Source organism: Electrophorus electricus, chromosome 11 (genome assembly GCF_041902795.1).
Source record: "Electrophorus electricus isolate QZ-2024a chromosome 11, ASM4190279v1, whole genome shotgun sequence".
In the NCBI taxonomy this organism is placed as follows: Eukaryota; Metazoa; Chordata; class Actinopteri; order Gymnotiformes; family Gymnotidae; genus Electrophorus; species Electrophorus electricus.
This window is the reverse complement of record NC_137507.1, coordinates 23,934,636-23,956,052: the sequence shown is the minus strand read 5'-3', so window position 1 is coordinate 23,956,052 and position 21,417 is coordinate 23,934,636. Positions and strand designations below refer to the sequence as shown.

At 39.8% G+C, this 21,417-nt stretch overlaps 2 protein-coding genes across 8 annotated transcripts in view; both read left to right on the top strand.

Annotated features, from left to right (window-relative positions):
- pex5lb (peroxisomal biogenesis factor 5-like b) overlaps positions 1–7,858 on the top strand; it is a 65,451-nt gene extending 57,593 nt beyond the window's left edge. For all 6 annotated transcript variants that reach the window (XM_081722725.1, XM_027032392.3, XM_027032376.3 and 3 more), the window contains 3 exons: positions 307–472; positions 915–1,072; positions 1,899–7,858. In XM_081722725.1, the coding sequence (XP_081578851.1) occupies positions 307–472; positions 915–1,072; positions 1,899–2,088 (514 nt within the window). In that variant the 3' untranslated portion in view covers positions 2,089–7,858. The remainder of the gene's footprint in view (positions 1–306; positions 473–914; positions 1,073–1,898) is intronic.
- A 1,796-nt stretch (positions 7,859–9,654) lies between these two features.
- Positions 9,655–21,156, top strand: gnb4a (guanine nucleotide binding protein (G protein), beta polypeptide 4a). Of its 2 annotated transcripts, none has more exons than XM_081723621.1 (10): positions 9,655–9,793; positions 12,622–12,727; positions 13,491–13,529; positions 14,309–14,415; positions 14,968–15,031; positions 15,220–15,382; positions 15,838–15,904; positions 16,406–16,607; positions 17,014–17,230; positions 17,438–21,156. In XM_081723621.1, exons 2-10 carry the CDS (start codon positions 12,671–12,673, stop codon positions 17,542–17,544), a joined length of 1,023 nt encoding a protein of 340 aa, XP_081579747.1. In that variant the 5' UTR covers positions 9,655–9,793; positions 12,622–12,670; the 3' UTR covers positions 17,545–21,156. The 2 variants fall into 2 exon arrangements, with proteins under 2 accessions (XP_081579747.1, XP_035383757.1); XM_035527864.2 differs by lacking the exon at positions 9,655–9,793 and adding an exon at positions 10,836–11,020.
- The last annotated feature ends 261 nt before the right edge of the window (positions 21,157–21,417 follow it).

Sequence of the window (21,417 nt, the reverse complement as noted above, 5' to 3'; positions counted from 1 at the left end):
TTTTCATAAATGGACAGACTAGCATATCATTTTGAAGCTTATTGTCATTTATTTATTTCAAGAACCTCTGCAGAGGTTCAAGCTCCCATGATTGTCAGCCCCCATGCTTGAAATTACTGGCTGAAAGAGTCAAGTGATAGACATGCTGTCACTTTTGAAGGTGAATGACTCTTGAGAGCTAGAGTTTTTGTAGCGTCTCTCATATAGCAATTTTAATAAAGCACTTCAGTTTTTGATATGTTACCCATTTTTACCAACAGTTCAAATTCTGTATGTGTGTGTGTGTGTGCATGCATGTGTTCACAGCTCACAGCTGGTGGAGGTACTGGAGCTTTATCAGGAGGCAGTGCAGCAGAATCCATGCAGTGTGGACCCGGACCTGCAGACAGGCTTGGGCGTGCTTTTCAACCTCAGCTCTGATTTTGATAAAGCTGTAGAAGCCTTCAGCACAGCCCTGACTGTTCGACCTGAAGTGAGGGAAAGTTGATCCTCTGTACATTTTCATGCTTTTTACCAAAGAGAAATAGTGCTTGCTTACAGACCTACATAACCTGAGGCTAATCCTAAATCAGTATTATTCAAATCTGGTTCGGCAGGGTCACGGCACCATTTAGGATTTTCTCTGCTAGCTACACTTGATTGAATTAATCAGCAAACTATCAAACTAAGTTTCAATTTAGGGGCTGAATCAGGGACCAAATCATGCCCTGCTGTGGCATCCCAGGCCTGAGTTTAAGATACATGGTCTGAAGATTGTAATTTACCCCATGAATAGGCTTAATCTGTTTTTGAAGTAACTGCGCATATGGGTAAAAGTCAACACCATATACCAACCAAGCCATTCGATTAGATTTTAGAAATATTCCATTCCCCTCACTAATCGTAGTCCAATTCAAATCTTTTGTGCCTCTTAGGACTACTTGCTGTGGAACCGGCTGGGTGCTACTCTGGCAAATGGTGACCGTAGTGTGGAGGCTGTAGAGGCTTACACGCGGGCCCTGGAGCTGCAGCCGGGCTTCATCCGCTCCAGATACAACTTGGGCATAAGTTGCATCAACCTGGGAGCACACAGGTGACACATGCTGTGGAAGAAACCATAGATCAACCCTACTCTTGGAGAGATACCACCTTGCAGTTATACACTTCGTTCAAAAACCAAATACTGCAAATTACTGCTGCGAGTTTATGACTATGTACAAATGACTATGTATTCATGTACTATGTTTGTGCATGTGCAAATAGCTTGGGCATATAACAACATAAACTGGCATAAAATCTAAGTGGTGTATGATTTAGTGTGGTAGCATGTGGTTTTGGATGCAGCATTAGTTCCAGCCTTTATTATTGCAGACACATCCTTGTCATCATGATCCTAGGACTCTATCTCCCTGAACACTGACACATGTTCCTTATTTGCTCTTCATTAGCCTGTGAATAAATACATCCCATTTTTTCTATTGTCTTTGCATGATGTTGCTACTGATTGTTTTGCACAGAGGCCTTCTAAATCCTTTGTTTTTTGTTCCTAATGTTCATTGTGTCATTTTATCTCTTGTGGTTTTCTTAATGACTTTTTTTGTGACTGTATCAGCACCTTTGGTGTGTCCTGTTATTACATGTATCTAGCACACCTAACACAGCTCAGTTATTCTGGAGAATAAGGATATTGCTGTAGAATATGTGTGGGAATATTTCATGATGGTAAATCACCAGTATCATAGTTGTGCAGTGCATTCACAACACATTTACGTTGTCTTACATATCGGTATGTGGGCAACAGCTAATTTCAATATAATTTCAGACATTCAACCAGGGATGTCATACAAGTGTCCTAATGTACTGCTTTCTATAGCAGACATCATTCCCTTTAGGTTACCTGTCACCCTTCTCTTTTGCAGGGAGGCAGTGAACAATTTCCTGACAGCCCTGAAACTACAGAGAAAGAACAAGAACCACCTGGTGATGTCCAGCAGCATCTGGGCAGCCCTACGCATCGCAGTCTCATTCATGGATGTGCCTGAGCTCTTTCAAGCTGCCACTGTTGGTGACCTGGAGTTCCTCATGAAGGCCTTCAATATGGACATGTGACATGTGATCAGACAAGCCAAACAAATTGCTAATAGCAACAGCAATGCAGTTTTTATTTTTGTTTGGTTGGTTGGTTTTTAATTCAGTAAAGGCTAGGCTTCTCATAAAGTGCTTTGAAATGATAAGCTATGGAGATTAAATTATCTTATATATTTATGGTATAAAAGATGTTATTTGCTTTGGATTTGCCATTTGCACAGGGTAGAGTATGGATTCTATGTAGGGAGGTTTGAGAAGTGTGTGTACATCAGAGAACAAAAGCACATTTCAGAGAAGACTAAAATGGATTATAGTTGCATTATTTACGTATATATAATATATAATGAATGCTCTTTGTATACTTGAATATGAGCCAAACTGATGAGATATGAAGGAAATGCAGATTAGCGCTTAAGTTTTAATAACCTCAAACTCAACCATATCCACTGGCCGTTTTTTTTGAACTCATGATGGCACTGTTGCTACACTGAAACGACTCTTAACTGCAGTCAATGGATCTCCTGCCTAATGTGGCGTTGCTGGGTGCAGTGTGCTGAATGACATTAACTATGTTTCACTTCAGGTCACAGCACCCTCTCAGAGGTGATAATATGCCCAGGTGTGCTAGCAGGATGTGTTGCCCCAAGCCATCTGTGTTCCAGCGCACCCCTTTGCTTGAGGCCGTGCTGGATCAGGGCTCCGTGGGTGGTGACTTCAAAAGCCTTGCATAAAAGGTCACAGCAAAACAGTATCATGTGGAAAGTGGGGGAATCTATGGAAGAGCCATAGCACAAAGAGGCCAACAGTATACTTCATACATTCCCAAATGCATAGGAGTAACAAAATTAGCCTCATTAAGGATAAACATTAGGCTTTAGAAGGCCAAAGCTCATTTTTAGAGTAATTTAGTACTGTTGAATCCCCTTGATTTTTAGAGCCTGCAGATATCAGTGAAACTAAATATTCATATCTAAAGAAGATTTGAAGCATTAATAAAGTAATCCAGGAAAAACATGTAGGAACAAAGCACTTTACCAGCATGCTGTAGCCTAGATTGCTCATTTAAAACAAGACTATGCAAAAGCCATATTTTTTAGTTTTGTTGGGATTACATTTTATCTAAAGCCTTTGCCTAAAATATCTTTGTGAAGTGGGTTGGGAAGGGGAGGAAGGATGCAGGAGGCAGGGATTAACACAGGGCAGGGGCGTTGCTACATGGGTGGCACAGGGTGACAATAAATTAGAAAATAGCCTTGCTATCCCAGTTGCCACCTAAAATTAATTAATATAAATAAATCAGATTAAACAATTACATTTGTCAAATTTTGTGGTTATATTTTAGATTATTTTTTCTCAAAACACAACAGCAAAGGAATTATGCTTGTGTTTTAAACTGATGTGTGTTCGGATTAGATTGCTGTTCTTTGCTCTGATTGGCTAAGCAAGTTCCCACTTCACAATCTTATTAGCTCAGAGATGTTCTGTGAAAGACACTCTGAACACATTTTTAAAAATCTTGTAGGCTACTCCACCATCTGTCACCATCTGAGTAAACTGGTTTGTTATATCAGGCTCGTGATATAGCATGACCTCGAGTGGGTCATTTGCATAACTGCTATGCTTGGATGCAGGTAAGAAATATATTTTTAATTTACACATACAAAGAAATCTTCCCAATGTAGTTTGTGCACTAGACTTGATGCACCATAATTAGATCTTCATGTGAATTTGAACAGTTGTAGCACTAGGTATTTTAGCCAAATCATTTGAATATTAGGAAGTACAGTCCAAATATGCAGACAAAATAATAATGTCATTATATGCCCATTAATTTTACAGGTAAAAATAATATATTCTGCAAATGCAGATTTGCCCTAATAAATAAATAGGTGATACCAGTATGCTGTTGCACCCCATGTATAAAATCCTGGGACATGCTACTGACACAGAGCTTTTATTTTATAACAAATCAACACCACTACCAGGAAGCAGTTAAATTAGGGCTTTTGTTTGTTTATTTATTTAATTTATTTTGTTTTTTTTAATTACCTGCTGGTTCACCCAGGCTGTCTCTGCCCAGCAGGTAATGCTTGACCATGGCCACACCATCACTTACCTCCTCCTCCTGAGTTAGGCTGGGGAGCAATTCAGTCTGAAACAAGACGTCACCATCTGCACCCCACACACTGGGATCAATGTGGTGAAGTCACTGGAGTAGGGTGTGGGCTGAACAGTGAGTGAAAATGTGTGCCATCAGGTAGTACTGAAGAGTGAGGACTGGCCACTTGATGGCCAGACACTCTTTCTCTATGGTGTGATACTTAGACTTACATCATGAAAGCTTCTGACTAATGTAGAGCACCATGTGTGCCTCCTCCTCTTCCACCTATAAGAAAGTGGTTCTCTTCACTGTCTGGAGTGTCTGACTATTACACAAAATGGAGAGAAATGTCCAGAGAACGGCAAACCAATGTACCAGTCTGTGACCCAAGTGAAAGCCTCTACTGTACCTCTGCTGAACCATTGTAGCCCAAATACTGTACTTCCACCTGTCCAATGGTACGCCCTCAGATGCTGTTCATGCCACTGCCAGTCATTACTACAGATGATGATGTCATCCAAGTAGGCAGTGATATATGCCCAGTTTGGTTTACAGATTCTGTCTATAAAGTGCTGGAATGCACCCGGAGCACAGAAAAGCCCCAGTGGAAGTGTGATCCATTGGTGTAAAACAATCAAAGTACAGAAGGTGTTTTTTTTAATGGGATGCAGGGTGATCTGTGTGTATCCCTTTGTCATATGCAGAGCAGCTCATCAATATGTGGCATTGGATAGGCATTCATTTTGGTACCCTGTTGACTTTTCGATAGTCAACCCAGAACCGAATGATCCTGTTGATCTTAGGAACAAGCACTATGGGACTGCTCCAAACACTGTATGAATCCTCAATTACTACCATGCTGTGCATAGCCCTTAGCTCCTCCCAAACTACATGCTTTTTTGTATTCAGATCAACAACAATATATCCACAAATTCTGCCTGAAACTGAGCAAATTCTGTTTTCTGGGACAGGGAGAGATGGTCTCTACAGGGAAATGGAGTAGGACTGAGAGTTCTGGGAACCTCCAGATCCAACTCATCTCTCTCAGGAACTACCACCATCAGAGGAACTTCAAAAGGCTACTTCAAAAGGCTTCAGGAGGTTGTGATTATAAATTTGGAGTGCATTGGCCCTATCTGTTTGTCTCACCTCAGTCAACATCCCCTACTCATCACGTGACCTCGAACGGTCCTTGCCATTTGGCAAGTACTTTAGATTCTGACATGGGGAGTAAAACAAATGCTTTGCTTCCAGTTGCAAACTCACCCTCGTGTGCCTCTGTTGTATGAGCAAACTTGGCATTTTTGAGCCTGAGTTAAGTGCCATAGTGAGTGGGGGCTTTTGCTTTCAGGTTAAGAATACACTGCACTTTGTTATATTTTAACTGTACTATTTGAAATTCCCACCTCCCAAATTTCACAGATTATTTTTGGACAACCCATTGAGGCTTGCAAGACTTCTCAAACAACAAACAGCAGGGAATCCAACTACTTATCCAAACTCCTAGTGTCCTTGTGTATGATCTTATGAATCATATTTTTGAGGACCTGATTAAATTGCTTGACCAGACAATCTGTTTGGTGATGATAGACACTAATGTGAATAGATGTACTTCTCCAAAATTTGTCAAGATCACACAGTGTACATAAATGTTGTGCCCTGATTTGTCAGAATCTCTCTTGGGAGAGAGTGAATTTGTGACATTGTGTGCTGAAATGCTGCAGAGTGGCACTGATTCTAGCTATCATTTTTGTATAATCCACCATGACTAATACAACTGATACCCCTGCATGCTCCATTTTAATGGCCTGACAAGGTCCATACCATTTATTTCAAAGGGGACCTTGATTAAAGACATAGGGCACAACAGCGCTCTGGGGCTTGGGGGATTAACCAGCTGACATTTGTGGCAACACCACAGGCACAACCTGCGTATGTCACCTTGAATGCCTGACCAATAAAAATTTAGGCGGTTTAATGATTTATCCTGCCCAAAAGTCTTGCCATAGGTTTGTTATGGGCTACATTATAAAATATTTCCCTGCATTTTCCTGTACTTGTTTTGTACCAACAGCTGGGTGACTATCTTATCTGTTTGAGTGTCCTGTGTCACTCTATACAATCTATCATTAATAATCAAGATTTGTGGGTATGAAAGCTCCAGCTCCAACACCTGACCATTGATTACTCGCTCTTGGTCAAAGGTGTATTTCAAGGTGCTGCATCTGAGTCAATGGGAAATCCCCCAGGGGAAGTCAAATGAGGAGCTGCCTTGTAGACTCACAATGATAGACCCCCCCTTTTGGGCATGATCTCATCAGTCGGCGTTTGCTCCCCATGCCTTATCCTGTTCTGACTTGACAAGGAGTGTCACAGGACAACGCTGGAAGTGCTTCTTGCTCAAAGGATGCACAAGTCACAGGATCCTCCCCCAGCCCTGGTTTTTAAACCTGAAAATTGTGGTCAGTGCCCAAAATTAGGAGGTGGGTTAAGTGAGGAGTAACCACTCATTTCTGAGGAAGGGGATGAGAGAGAGAATAGGCACTCCTGCCTCACTGCAAGATGTTTTTTTCCCTACTTTCACTTTTTTAGTGGTTTAGCTTTTCAGCTCATGGACACTCTCTCTATCCAGTATTAAGTATCCTACTGAGAACAAAAGTCAGCATATAAGTAGGCTACCATTAATGATACACAGGTGCAACCATTTTTAATTACCCGTTGATTCACCAGGGTCGTCTCTCCACCCCGCAGATGCTGCTCAGCCACACCCCCGCTGACACGTTTTTCTTAACTGCTTTATATGCTAACGTTAATGATCAAGTCAGAGAAGCACTGTGTTAGGAAACAAAAGCATGTTCCATCATATTCAAAATGTATTTTTAAAAATCTATGTGAATTTAGGGAATTAGAGAGATGAACACTTCTACTTGCATGCAAACAGACCTGTAATGTACTGTTCTGAAGTGCTGAAAAAGAAATGTTGTATATTTAATCACAAACACAGAGCATAATATATAAATGCACAATATGGTTTTTTACTGACCTTTAGCCTATAAAAATCATATTCCGTAGTATATTGTCACAGTATGTGGGCATTAATGATAGCATTATACACTTCATACTGTAGCAACTATAAACCATGTGACTACAATAAACAATATTTACTGAAAAATGACTACGAAAAACATTGGTTATTATGACAAGTATGGAGTATGGTAGATTCCATAAAAATTATTTATTCGATAACAAATAACCTCTGGGACTTTCTTTTTTAAATAGGCCTTCCAATTTTATCTGTGTAAAGATATGACAATGTATTTATAGTCAATATTAAAATGTTATTTTAGAAGGATTTGGCAGGTAATGGCTGTTTTGTGCATGCTTGTTTAAGCTTTACATTATGTGCATGTAGAAGAATTCTCCTGTTCTAATTGAGGTAAAATCAATAAGGCTAGTGGGACACCCCCCACTAGCAACTACTATACACTGCTTTTGGCTTGAAAAGTGCTGTGTCAAAAGCAGCCTCTGAAAATCTATTTACATTTATCTATTTACATTTATTTGATGCTATTGCTACAAAGTTGTTGATCTATTTATTTCATGTTTTTGGCATTAGTATATGAAAGTGTTTAAGGAGAGAAAAACATGAATAAAAGTTGGAAGGAACAAATAAACTGGATTACTTTTAAAGTGTTGACCTTAACTGAACGGATGTGGTACTATTATGTAATGGGCAAGTTCAGAGTCATCTTAAAAAGGCTCTCCAGTCTACAAAGACTGTAGAAGAAAGACAGCTACAGCATTGTGGGAAATGAAGTCTGAATATTGAATCTTCTGCAACCTTCCCTCATTGGCTGCTTTAGATTTAGGCAGGGGTCGTTCACTCTTTTCTTGAAATTTCTGATGCACAAGTGTCTTATTTGCTAATGAAGGAGTTTCAATCACTCCTGCATGTAATCACTCTAAATCTGTGCATGTTCAATAATTTTTAATGTTCATAGCTGTCTGTTTGTTCATGGATGTGTATGAAAATTCTTCTTCTTCTAAACATTTTTTTTTCCAGATTATAGGGGTAGGATATAACTGTAGGTAACATTATTAAATGACTCAAACTAGGTTATAACTGTAAACCACCTGATTATACTGACCAATTTTCACCTTGACCAATTTTTTTTAAGTTAGACAGATTTCAGGTGTAAATATTTCATGACTATTAAAAATGATAAAATACCCCAAAAATCTCAATAACTTTGTACCAAAATTTTAAACGTAGGTAAATTATGAAGTTGAGGGATTGAAATGATTACTTGACTGGAAGTGAAAGAGCACATTTGTCATGGTGCCAAATGTGGTGCTTCATGTAAACACATGATAACAGTCTCCTTGATGCCAGTCAAATGAAGCTTCTACTTTGAAGAGAAGAAGTAATAAAGACCATGAGATCTGCTGAAGATTTCAGTGACATCTACACATTGTTTCCAATGAGAGTTGCATGTATCAGCAATACAGCACATTGTCTCACAATAGAGCACCTGTACACTGGAAAAGACAAATGTATTCCCCACCTTATGTCCTTTCATTAAAATCCCAGTTCTTTTTTTTGTTTTTGAAATCACATAGCTCATATTTGCCAAGTGACATTTTGAAATCTCCACACAGCACTAACTGCTGAATTCACATAAAGGTTCTTTATTGTAACTGAATAATTACTCACCATCATTCAACAGAAACACCTATCATTTTGAATGTCTTTCAAAAGTCAAGACTGCACAGTTAACGTGGACATTTCACCAAGTATTCTAAAAGTCCTTTTCTGATCTGTAAATGGTCTAGTTAAGTGTAATAAATTGCAGAGAAGTAATTTTTAGCTGCCCAGCTTTTTCTTCATCTGTTAAAGTTCTGGAAGTATGGGAAAAAAAAAACATATTTGAGTTTAAACAGATTTCATAATGATTATTATACAACATGCTGGTAATTTTAATTTCCAGTGATTTATTTTCTTAAAGCAAAGGTTGCCATTGTTTAAATGCTGTAACTAAACTGAAACTACAAAAATGTAATTTGGTATTAAGTAATTATATTATATTGTACATGTAATTTATGTTAAAAGAGCATCACATAGAAATTTTGGGGGCATAAAAATTTACCTCAAAATAGAATGTAGTATCTAAGCATTGACTAAATCTCTGATCCTTCCAGTTTATTACAGTTAAAACAGTAAGATATTAATTTAGCAAATCATATATAATAATTATTTTCATTTCTAACTTCTTATCACTAACTTCATTTATTTTGCCAATCACAAATGACATGTAAATTGGTATTTACCTATGTATGTACCTATGTATTTAAATTATTATTTTAGTGCTGTGAGAATGTGACACTGACGTCTTCATTGATAAGTTCCTTTCACGTTTACTGTGCCTTTAAGATCTTACATCCCCACACCACCACTAGACCTAGGCTAACAGAAGCCCGTCGTATACGTACTGACAGCTAAGTCCCTTAGTCCTGCAGAGTGACAGTACATTTGGTTCACAGTGGAAAACACTACAGTTGGAAATCACTACCTGCTTACCTACTACATCCATCCTTTGGGACTTGGATATAGAGGAGCATCTTTAGGTAAGGCTGACACCTGTGTTTCATTTTCTTAGCCGACTCATTAGTATTAACATACTTTGGTGTAAGCATATATGTAAACACCTGTGTGCGTGAGTGTTTTATATGTGTTTTAGTGAATGCAAAGAGTCAGACTAGCCTGCATGTTTAATGTTTGCTAGCAAGTGAGTATGTGCTGGTGTAGTGATTTAACCCATGACATGCCAAAGATACTCTAATTCTTGGTATGAAGTACGAGTGACAATCTTATTGTAATAATAATACAACAATACATTTTCATACATTCATTTCATTTTAATTGGTATGACCATAGTTAATCGTAAATTATCGCATCGACTAGATAAGAGAGTGTTGCTGCCGTTGAAACTGAAAGAATGTCTTAACAGTGGCACCAATGCACCCACCCAAGGGATGTGGCTTTGAAAATAAGGTTGGGAACGGGCTCACGGGTCCACCTAAAACCCACAAACACCACGAAACACTTCTGTAACTGTCATAGGGCTATGTACCGGTTCTGCACAGAGGAAAAGGAAGATGAAAAAGAAAAAAATTATGGTGTGTTTATAGCCAGGGGAAAAATGTATGTCAAATATCAACTGAAAATCCTTAAAAAAACTATGCTTTAATAAAAGAAAAATCACAATATGCTTTATAAAGTTACTAAACCACAGCGCGCCGTGTTAAACTTTAGTTTTTAATTTCTATTTACACTTTTCAACTAGAAACACTACTCGGACTAGCATCTTATGTGGCAATTACACGACATCCAAATTTATCCAAGCTTGCTTCTTCGGTCATTTTTATAATTGAGGAAGCTAACAGACAATACCATTTTTAAAAATGGGTTTTGATAACTATCTATCGGTGCGCGATTAGTTATTCAGCACAATCATGACAAAAGTGCAATGAAATCAGATAAATATAATATGTATTTAATTATTATACGTATCATAATATTTTAACTCAATTAAAACGAAAATGTTACGTCAGAAAACAAGTATTATTTTCAACTCCCCCCTCCACCCAATTGTTGCCATGCTCTAAATATCAGTATGGGTGTGGTAATCGCTCTGAGAATTGGTTACAAAGCTCGTAAATTTGGCGCCTGAGGCCCTGTTTTGGACATAAACGGGACAAAAATGAACAAATCACTGTTTTAAAAACTCGCATGCATGTAAAGCATGACAAAAAATTAACGGAGGTATTGTCCCTGGATCTTCTGTACTTACAGTAAGTATCGTTTAACGTTTACACCAGGTTTTGGCAGTTAGCTCACACTATCGTAGCTAACTAGCTAATGCTAGGTTTGGAGATACTTGGGCGATACAGCTAATGTTAGCAAGCAAACTAGCTAAGTAACCTAGCTATTTACTACAATAGGTAGTAGAACTGTAGCATCAACAACCTAGCTAGCTGGAGAGGTGGTTTGCAATTTTAAGGTTTCTTTCTTGCTGATTCGTTTATTACCAGTCAGTTATGCTTGCAAGGATTCCTTTGTTTTCTTTACGACATTTTGCCTTTTTATACAATTCAACATGTGGTTTAAAGTGTAACCTGTTAGCGAATTGGCTACGAAACTATAGCTGCATTTAGTTAACCTAGATAAGATAGCTATCCAGTTTGAAAAGGAAACCTCAGTTGTTTCATTCGCAAAAGCTGATGCCAAACTAAACATACCAGATAGGAGAAATGGGTATCTAGATTAGCTAACGTATTTTAAGTTTTTGTAGCTAGCTAGCTATTTGCCAGTGCTGTTCACTGTGTTTTATTGTTGGTTATGTTTAGGTTTATCAAATCGACATTTGCTGTCCACAACTGTCATGTTGCATAGATGTCTTTTGGATTAACTAGCGTTAGTTATCTAGTTTCCATCCTGATTTCCGGGCTGGTGTTTTGGATTGAGCTGGGTATCCCGTTAGCTAGTTAATAAGTTAAAATTAACGTACGCGTGTGTATGTATATACGTGTGTCGGTCAAATGTTTGTTTATTTAACCTACGAAAAATCGTGTTCGTTGTTGTCTTTTAATGGTGCATTTTAAAATGAGCCAGTACATGAAAGATTTTAGGAAACATGCTTAATCTTTGTTGACTAGCTACTACCTTTCCCACAAAATGCTAGCTAAAATGCTTTGCGAGGGTTGGGAGCAAAACTCTTCCTGTTTTTGAAACATTGCAGCATTATGGTTCCTTAGAAACTTGCACTGAAGTGTATAAAGCAATGCAACTACCGAATATTGGTTCCCAGTTACTAAAGTGGACAAAGAATGGCGGTTTCTTGGTGGGGGAAATCCCTTATTGAGTCAAACATGATCTAGGTGACTGAAGGTTGATTATGGAAAGCTGCCTTTCATGAATCCAAAATTGCTCTGACATGATTATCACACTATTGCTCACAGTGAGAATAACAACCTTTTACAGTTTTACATTTAGCCATAGTTTGTATGCAGTAAGCACTGTAATTTAGCAAAGCTGAATTTGGGGTTGGTGCTTTTGGAAGTTGCTGTGGTGTGTATTTTGGGAAGTTCAAATTGTTTCTGTGAGGCAGTGCCAAGCAGTACTGCCCCTCGCTTGAACAAAGGAGCAACAGAGGCCAGGCTGACTCCCGGCTTGGCACTGTTCTCCTGCTCCAGTGTGGGTGGTTTGTCTTCTGAATGAAATGCCGTGTTCTGTAGCAATAATCTTTTAGCCTGGCTCCCCCAAAATAATAATTAAAAAACCCTCAAATATTAATGCTTAATGTGTCTCCATTTAATATTTCCACACTGTAAATAAATAAAGGGTTTGAGTGATCTCAGTTTGCTATTGGATCAAAGCGTGCACACTTTTTCAGGCTGCTGTTATCCAATTGAGAAGGGGAGAGACGCCCCCGGCAGAAGACCATGAGTGAGCTGGAGCAGTTACGGCAGGAGGCGGAACAGCTGCGCAATCAGATCCGCGTAAGCAGGACCGCATTCAGCCTCTTGCTGTAATACAGGCACAGTCTGAAGCTCCTCACCATCCCTTCCCTGTGCACAGAAAACCCCACCTGAACACTCAAGCATACAAACATACATGCTGAAATTAATTAGCAGGCTAATGCACTAGACCAACTCATTAGAAGACCTGACTCAGAATATTTTAATGTCTTAGTTTGTCCATGGCTTGTGGAGGTTACCAGCACTGTTCCAGTTCAGTCATTGTGGAAGGCCAGACATTTTAACATTCCAGATGTTAAATCCTCAGTATGTGTGATCAGTATATACCAAGACCCTTTGCATATGATATAAGATGGCAATCCTCATATATTTATACATTTCCTATATACACATGCCCATCACACATTGTTTCTTACAAATAAGACAAAAATACTGTAATAATAATTCTAATTAATAGTAATTATAATAATATAGTGCTTGTACTTTTCACTTGTATATAAGTGAAATGGTATATTGAGATCCTGTATGGCAGACCCTGTGTGTGTGTGTGTGTGTGTGTGTGTGTGTGTGTGTGTGTGTGTGTGTGTGTGTGTGTGTGTGTGTGTGTGTGTGTGTGTGTGTGTGTGTGTGTGTGTGGAGAGAGCGAATACACATTGACAGATGCAATGGAAAAAAGCAATGAACTAATACCTACACAGTATGTAGTCTATGTATGTTACATCTAAGACTGCTTATTTTGCTCCAGTAATTAAATTGCTTTTCTTTTTTCTTTTTTTTATTGAAGGATGCCAGAAAAGCTTGCAGTGACTCCAGTTTGTCCCAGGTAAGCACTCAAACTCTTTTGCAGGTATTATCCACAACACTAGTGCTGACTTGACCAATCTTGCCTGTGCTGGGGCCATGGGATCCCCCTGTATAGGTGCTGTGAACCCAGCACTGACATGCAACACTGCAGCTAACCTATGTGCTCTTAAGTGCACTGAAATATTAAACACCCTCCTGCATGTCTCCATCAAAGTTTAAACATCTCATGTCCCTTCATGGTGTGTTTATAAAATATATATATATATATATATATATATATATATATATATATATATATATATATATATATATATATATATATATATATATATTTTTATTTTTTTTTTTACACACACACACACCTCTTATTTGTTCAGTGTGTAGTTTTATCATTTTGAATATGTACATTTGATTCAAGCTATATGGAAGTTGAGGCCCAGGACAGGCCCATTAAAGATTTTATAAATCAGTGTTTAGTGATCAGATATGTTGCCCGCTAGCGTATCAACAATCATCATAACGGCTCTGATGAGAACTGTTAATTTGAGGTACTCCACTGCAAGTGGTAGCATCGTCTGGACCCAGATACTTAATTTTTATGCAAAATAATTAAACATCAACTCCAAAGCTTGGCTAAACCAGCCTAGATTAATTGAGTAATTTTGTACTTCAGCCTTATTTTTTAACTGTTACCTGGCATAATAAGCATGATGGCTATTTCATTATGATGACTCCTTTATTTACTCATTAACTATTTTAAATTTTTCTTCTTGTTCTTCTCTTGCCTAACCTGCATAGATCACAGCTGGGCTGGATTCTGTGGGGAGGATCCAGATGCGGACGAGACGAATCCTTCGAGGCCATTTAGCCAAAATCTATGCCATGCACTGGGCTACTGATTCCAGGTCAGGAGGTGGAGAGAGGGGTGGGGTGGTGATAAACATGGGGGGTGGAGGAACAGAAGGTTTGGAGGAGAGTGGGAGGATGGGTGGGTTCCCTCACAGGAACCCTGCAGGTCTGTCAGTGTACACTCAATGAATAATACAGCAACCCGCTCACAACTCAATGGTGGCCTGAGATTATGTCGGCTGCCTCCTGCTCGCTCGCGCTCTCTCTCTCTATCTCTCTCTCTTCCTCTTCCTCTCTTCTCTCCTCTCCTCTCCTCTCCTCTCTTTTGCCCCCTGTCCATCATCTTCCTTCCTGCATATCTCATAGTTTTTAATTTTTGGGGGGGGAGTTGGTCAAATTGCTGTTCATCTAAGTGTGTCTGGGCTCATAGTTGGCTTGTCTGTTTTGGGGGGGAGGGGTTGTTTGGCAATTTTAAATGTCGGCTTCACATACGTTCTGCTCACTGGGTACTGTAATTACTAATTAACTAAGCAGATGTGAGCCCTATTTGTTCAAAGCATCAACTTCTGAATTATGAGCACTTTGCTTATTTCCTTTCAAACATGTAGGCTACTAGTAAGTGCCTCACAAGATGGCAAACTCATCATTTGGGACAGCTACACCACAAACAAAGTGAGTAGACCGAAAGAACATTCATTACACATGCTAAAAACGACTTCTGTGAATTTTCTGCCTGTCTACTCTTACCATGCAGATGACTAAGACATTGCTTGTATAAGACACACTTGTTTACTCTTGCGTGTCAAGTATACATTCATGTATGTGGTGCTAACTTGTCTTGCCTGCCATCTTGTCTTTAGATCCATGCCATTCCTTTGCGTTCATCCTGGGTGATGACCTGCGCATATGCGCCCTCGGGCAACTACGTAGCCTGCGGAGGCCTGGACAACATCTGCTCCATCTACAGCTTGAAGACCCGTGAGGGAAACGTCCGTGTCACCAGAGAGCTTCCCGGACATACAGGTAAAGGTCAACAGTGCCAGGAGGATCCAGAGCCTACACTGGTGTATGGGGATATGGAAAAAGATGCGGAGCATATGAACATATCTCGAAGATGAATAATATAATAACACTGTATTTAGTTTTCTGACATTTGTTTACACGTTGGAACAGGCACAGTGTGCTAGTTGAACTGTAGTGTAACATTTTCAAAAGGTTAAGAAAAATTTAACTCAATTTGTTTTAAACCAACCTAACAAAAATCATAAGCAAAATTTAAGCAATCAATATTCAATTAATAACGTGGTGGTGAAATCAACTAACAAAAATGGAATATAGTAATGTAATCTATTATAATAGTCACATGTATTGCCCACTTCCATGTAGAACTGTTACATTTTTGATATTTGATCATGTGCCCATAAGTGCTAGTTGTAGGTTATATTCACCTTGTCCCGGTGTCTTTTTCGTTCACTAAGGTTATTTGTCATGCTGTCGTTTCTTGGACGATAGCCAGATAGTCACCAGCTCTGGAGACACCACATGGTGAGTAAAGAGTGCAGCATAACCTGGTTGACGAACTTCAGGGTTCTCACTTTAAAGGATATTTGTTTAGATAAAAAGATGGACAGGGAAAGAGAACATTTCTCCAGAAGAAAATTGGATGGAGTCTACATAAGGTTGGGTCTATGTTTTAATTGAACAAAACAGAATGTGAAAGTTGGACACGAACACTAGGAATACAAATAGTGCTCCAGTAATTGACAGTGCAGATGGCTGCATGTGAATGATTAAGATATACCTTGAGGTGCTAATCTATTAGGGAAGCCTCTTATTTCACAATAAGCGTATACTATATTTCAAGTTTATTAACTTGGGAGTTAAATTCATCTTCAGATCATGAGCTCGAATTTTTTTTTAAACGGTACAGGCTTCCTGATTCCACATCTGTATGACCACAGAGTTGGAAAGGCCAGTCAGAAGGCTTGGGCCTCGCTGTCCAGCTGCAACAGCTCTCACTGAGCCTCTCTCCCTTGTGCTCCCCAGCGCCCTGTGGGATATTGAGACGGGCCAGCAGGCAACCATCTTCACGGGCCACAGCGGTGACGTGATGAGCCTGTCGCTCAGCTCGGACTCGAGGACGTTCGTGTCGGGTGCCTGTGATGCCACCGCCAAGCTGTGGGACATCCGCGATGGCATGTGCAGGCAGTCCTTCACAGGCCACGTCTCTGACATCAACGCTGTCTGCGTGAGTGTGACACACATGGGCCTTTGGCAGTGTTGGTGTTTTAATTAATTAATTTATTTTTATACACATCTTCCAGTCTTGCTTAACTGGCCCAAAATGCACAAGGCTTCACCTCATGTTATTACCATTTCTGTTCAGTGTATGGTGAAATACAAGGCTAAATGAACAAAGGATGTGTTTCAGGGTGGTAACACAAAGCAAATGTTTTACACAGCACTCATAAATGGGAGTTTTTTTTTTTCCCCCCTCCATCATGCTTTACCTAGTTTAGACTGAATTGTTGGCCGTTTCTGTTGAATGGTGCAAATTTCATTACACCGTTACTGTGAGGGTTTCAAAGCCATCTGATCACTCTAAATTTGCGTTAGCATTGCGTGGTTTCCATGCGTCTTCCTTTCATCCCCAGTTTTTCCCTAATGGCAACGCGTTCACAACTGGCTCGGATGACGCCACATGCCGCCTGTTCGACCTACGCGCTGATCAGGAGCTCATGATGTACTCCCACGACAACATCATCTGCGGCATCACCTCTGTGGCCTTCTCCAAGAGTGGCCGCCTGCTCCTCGCCGGCTACGACGACTTCAACTGCAATGTGTGGGACACGCTGAAGGGAGAACGTGCAGGTCTGTGCTGTTGGCACATACATGCTAATGCTTGCCTGGAGGATTGTGCAATACAGACAAAACTACTGTTTTGTGTGTGTGACTGAGAGAGAAATTTTCAGTCTTCTGTGATACCAGTATTGCAAAGGTTAATACTATGATTGTGCAACCTTACTGTAAAAGTAGATTTGGAACACAGTCATGCTGTTCTTCCCCCCCCCCCCTCAGGAGTCTTGGCTGGGCATGACAACAGGGTCAGTTGTCTTGGTGTGACCAGTGATGGCATGGCTGTGGCCACAGGCTCATGGGACAGCTTCCTTAGGATATGGAACTGACCTGGTTGGACAGGACTTCAGAGAGTGATGCACCATTCTCCATCAGTCACTGTAGCACCCTGCTGCCACAGAGGAAGCCCCTCCTCCCTGCCTTCCTTTTCCAGGTGACCTGATTTTCATCATTTCCTACTGGACCCTTCTTTCCCCCAGTCTCCAGTCAGCTGTAAAGGATGATGCCCAGCTATGAGACTGTCTCTGCTTCCTCTTCACATGCTCGCACGCACACACACACACGCTCACACACACACACACACACACACACACACACACACACACACACACACACACACACACACCTACCTACCTAAAGACTGTGGTGGGTGGGTGTATACACAACATTTGCTATTCTATGTGCTTGTATGTGAAATGTGTGCATTTCCGACAGTGTTTGGATGTGTGGAATCTCGTGATGGGTTGTCACAAACTTTTCTTTCCTTCATTATGGACTTTCCAGTTTGATGTCTTGTGGTGTCTTTTTTTTTTTTTCTTTTTTTTTTTCTTTCCCCTCCCCTTTTTCTTTTCATTGTGGCTTTTGTTTTTGTTTGTTCCTTTTTTCCCTGTGCACAGAAGAGCACTGCGAACGGTTTGTGTTTCCCACCATGAACTAACTGACATTCAGAATGGTGCAGGTGCCGAAGTTTACCTGCCCTGGCCCTGGCCCTGGCTAGACGTGCCATAGTGATCCACATGTAGATTTAGTTGAAGATGCACTCAAAGTTGTGTAGAGCATTGTTCCACTGATCCAGGCTCATTTAGGACATTCAAAAGCCACGGTGCCTCCTCTTGGAGCAGCTTCAACAGCTGCCATCTGGCTGGTCAGAAGTCGTTCCCTGTCCTAGTCAGCCGTTGTGCAGTATTCTTTTGATTTAAATTGACTGGGATCAGCCTGCATTTTTGAGCTCTCACAGAAGCCTTGACTTTGGATTCAGTGTTTTCATTGTTAGTGAACTGGGTGCTTTGCACATCGCTGGTTCAGTTTGAAATGGTTCCTTGCACCTCCCACCCATAACATCTAGCCATAGCATTTGATAAACTGCTAGATGTGCTGGCTAATGAGGCCTTGTGATTTGGTGACGCATGCCATAAACATCTGTTATGGACTGAATTTCATAAAGGTGTCACTCATTAGGCAAAGAACATGGCAAGATAACGCAAAGTATTCCGAGGTGTTTTTGAGGTATTTTCCAAGATCTTGAACTACAGTCATCATGGACAATGCACATCATAGCATTTTTTGGGGAACTGGGAACTCATGAAAAACTAGCAGGGACTGTCAGCTTTTATAATGATGGAGTCTGTTAACTCAGCATTTGTTGGTAGATGCTGTTGCTCCAACTGGAGGATGAGGGAGCAGAGTCTTAAACTATCATGGTTCTATATGACCACAAACTTCACTGTGTAGATTTCCACAAATGTGAGATGAGTGTTTTTAAATGGCATGGAGCCTTCTTGCTGTGCCCACGTTCAGAGGTGGGCAAGCATTAACTATCAACTAACTTGAAAATCAGTAATCACCAGAAGTTGGTGCCAGTTGATGATAATGAATGTGTAATGAAGGTTATTAGACTTTTAAAACGGTCGTAACTTTTTTTTCCTTTGTTTTGTTTTACTATGGATTGTGTTCTTCATACTTGAGGCAATTTCTTACTTTCTCAGATAAACATTGAACAGTTGCCAGACCTGAGTTTGCAAAGAAGCTTTTTATCTAAATCTCTTAGATTAAATCTGTGCCCCATCCCCTTTTTGGCATAAAAAGCTGTCTAAAGTTACATGTAAGGGTAGTGATGCTTCTTAATTATGACACAATTTGAAGATATTTACACTATATCATTTTTCAGTATAACAAAAAAAAAAGTGTATATATAGTTTGATCTGAATGTATTCTAGTAAACGCATTTTGTACTGTTGACTTCCCCATTAACAAAATTTGGCCTTTATTTCACTTTGAGGTTTTAAACTGAATTTCCCATCTGAACAATTTAGTGAGGTGTAAGGAGCAAACTAATGATTATCCTATGGATACTTTGGCTAGCTACCTGGGACTTATCCTATGGATAAGAATCAACAGGGTTCTAGCAAGGCTGCCAGAATGAGAAATCTGTTTTCTCCTTTGTTAAATATCCTCCATTTGAACCTTTTTAAACATAGTTTGATCTTTCAACCAATGAAACCAGGAAAGTGCTTAACCAGGCAGTACGTAATGACTCTGTGAAATTTTATAAGTCTCAAGAATTTATGCCTGAACAGTGTTGCTAAGACCCTATTTCAATTCAGAGAAGTCCTCAGTTCCTCTGAGATCTCTGTATGGGGAAATCCATGTTGTATGGGCGAATGCGCACTGTGCCTCAATGATGCAACATCCGGTGTGTCCACACAAATGCTTTGCCTTTCAGTATATACATTGTTCCAGAGTGCCACAGTAGTAATGCTTGAAATCATTCAATATGGCTATTTAAATATAGCCAACCTCAAAAGGCCTGATTTATGTTTTACCCACTGTAAGGTGTTTTCCCTCAAATACTGTTAGAAGTGAGAGAAGTCTTAACTGGTCTGGTTTTCAAAGTTGGCGAGCAGCAGCAGACTAGATGGGAAGACATTGCGCTGCAGTTTCTTCATCACAGAAATTTGGGCCGACTGCATGATGACGGCGCTACCAAGAAACAACGCTCCCCCCACCCTCATCCTAAAATGAAAGTTCAGATGAGGAAACTGCTCACAGTTATGTTGGTGTGGCATCCAAGACCCTTGTTATCAGAATCACATTAGAGGACTCAAGCACAGCTACCCTTGTTGCCTGTCCTTTTTGTCAATTTGTGTGTGTGTGTGTGTGTGTGTGTGTGTGTGTGTGTGTGAGAGTGAAAACCGAGTACATCATGGCTTCATTTACACGGGTCCTTCTTTAGGAGGGTGGTGATGTAGGCTTAATCTGTGTCCAAACGCCAGTGGTATGTGCATCCAACACAGATTTAAAAAAAAAAATTTTTGACTATAAAATACTGGGGAACAGCACACAAATAACCTAAGTGCATTCTTACAAGCAGGGTAACAACACCGTCAGTTCTTGTTGTTTTCTTTTATTTCATTGATAAGATGTACATGCAAGGAATAATGGCTGTGCTGTTTTAGGCTGTGCTGTTTTTAATCGTTTTATAGGTTTCCTGCAGTAGGCTGGTTAATGTTATAAAACAAATGGTACTCTATTTAATGTGCCTGTGAGACAACCAAACTATTAGCATCACTGCCTTAAGCGGGTGACACAAGCATCTGGTCATGTATAACTATCTAATTAAAGTCAGAATCATTTATGGTTTTGTCTCATTGATGCTTTTCGTGTTGATTAGCATGGACTGTGGGGAGGGGTGTTAGTAGAACTTTTTTGCCTCTTTAATACCAGCTTATTTGAGTGGGTTTTATTTTGTTTTTTTGTTTTTCTTCACTTTTTTAGCATCAAAAACAAATTTTGTATTTTATGTTGGTCTGGAAAAAGATAATTATTCTTCACAGTGGAAGCATTTTATTAATTTTTTTAACACAAGATTTTATTTGTATTTGTACAGTGGCTGAGTGACACTTGGTGTACGTTCTCATAACCAATAAAGGCTTTTCATCAAGCACCCTGTCTGATAACTATAATTGTACTTAGAAATTTCTCTCACTAGATCCCTCAATACAAGATTATATGGATTTAAAAATATATAAAACACTATAGGCCGGAATGCACAGGAGAGAGAGCACAGCAGTAAAATAAATAAAATAAGCTCCCCTATAGTGGTGGGAAGGATGACGTTGAGTTCCAGTGTCCAACAGTTCCAGTGTCCAACAGTAGGTGGCAGTGTTATGCATCATGAGGTAAATGTGTTCTTTGCGTTTTTG

What these genes read in the sequence shown, in the direction of transcription:
- gnb4a (XM_081723621.1), top strand. Translation starts at nt 12,671, where the DNA reads ATGAGTGAGCTGGAGCAGTTACGGCAGGAGGCGGAACAGCTGCGCAAT. An exon ending in AGCTGCGCAATCAGATCCGC is followed by an intron (nt 12,728 to 13,490) that starts GTAAGCAGGACC and finishes TTTTTATTGAAG; the next exon opens with GATGCCAGAAAAGCTTGCAG. An exon ending in GCTGAAGGGAGAACGTGCAG is followed by an intron (nt 17,231 to 17,437) that starts GTCTGTGCTGTT and finishes CCCCCCCCTCAG; the next exon opens with GAGTCTTGGCTGGGCATGAC.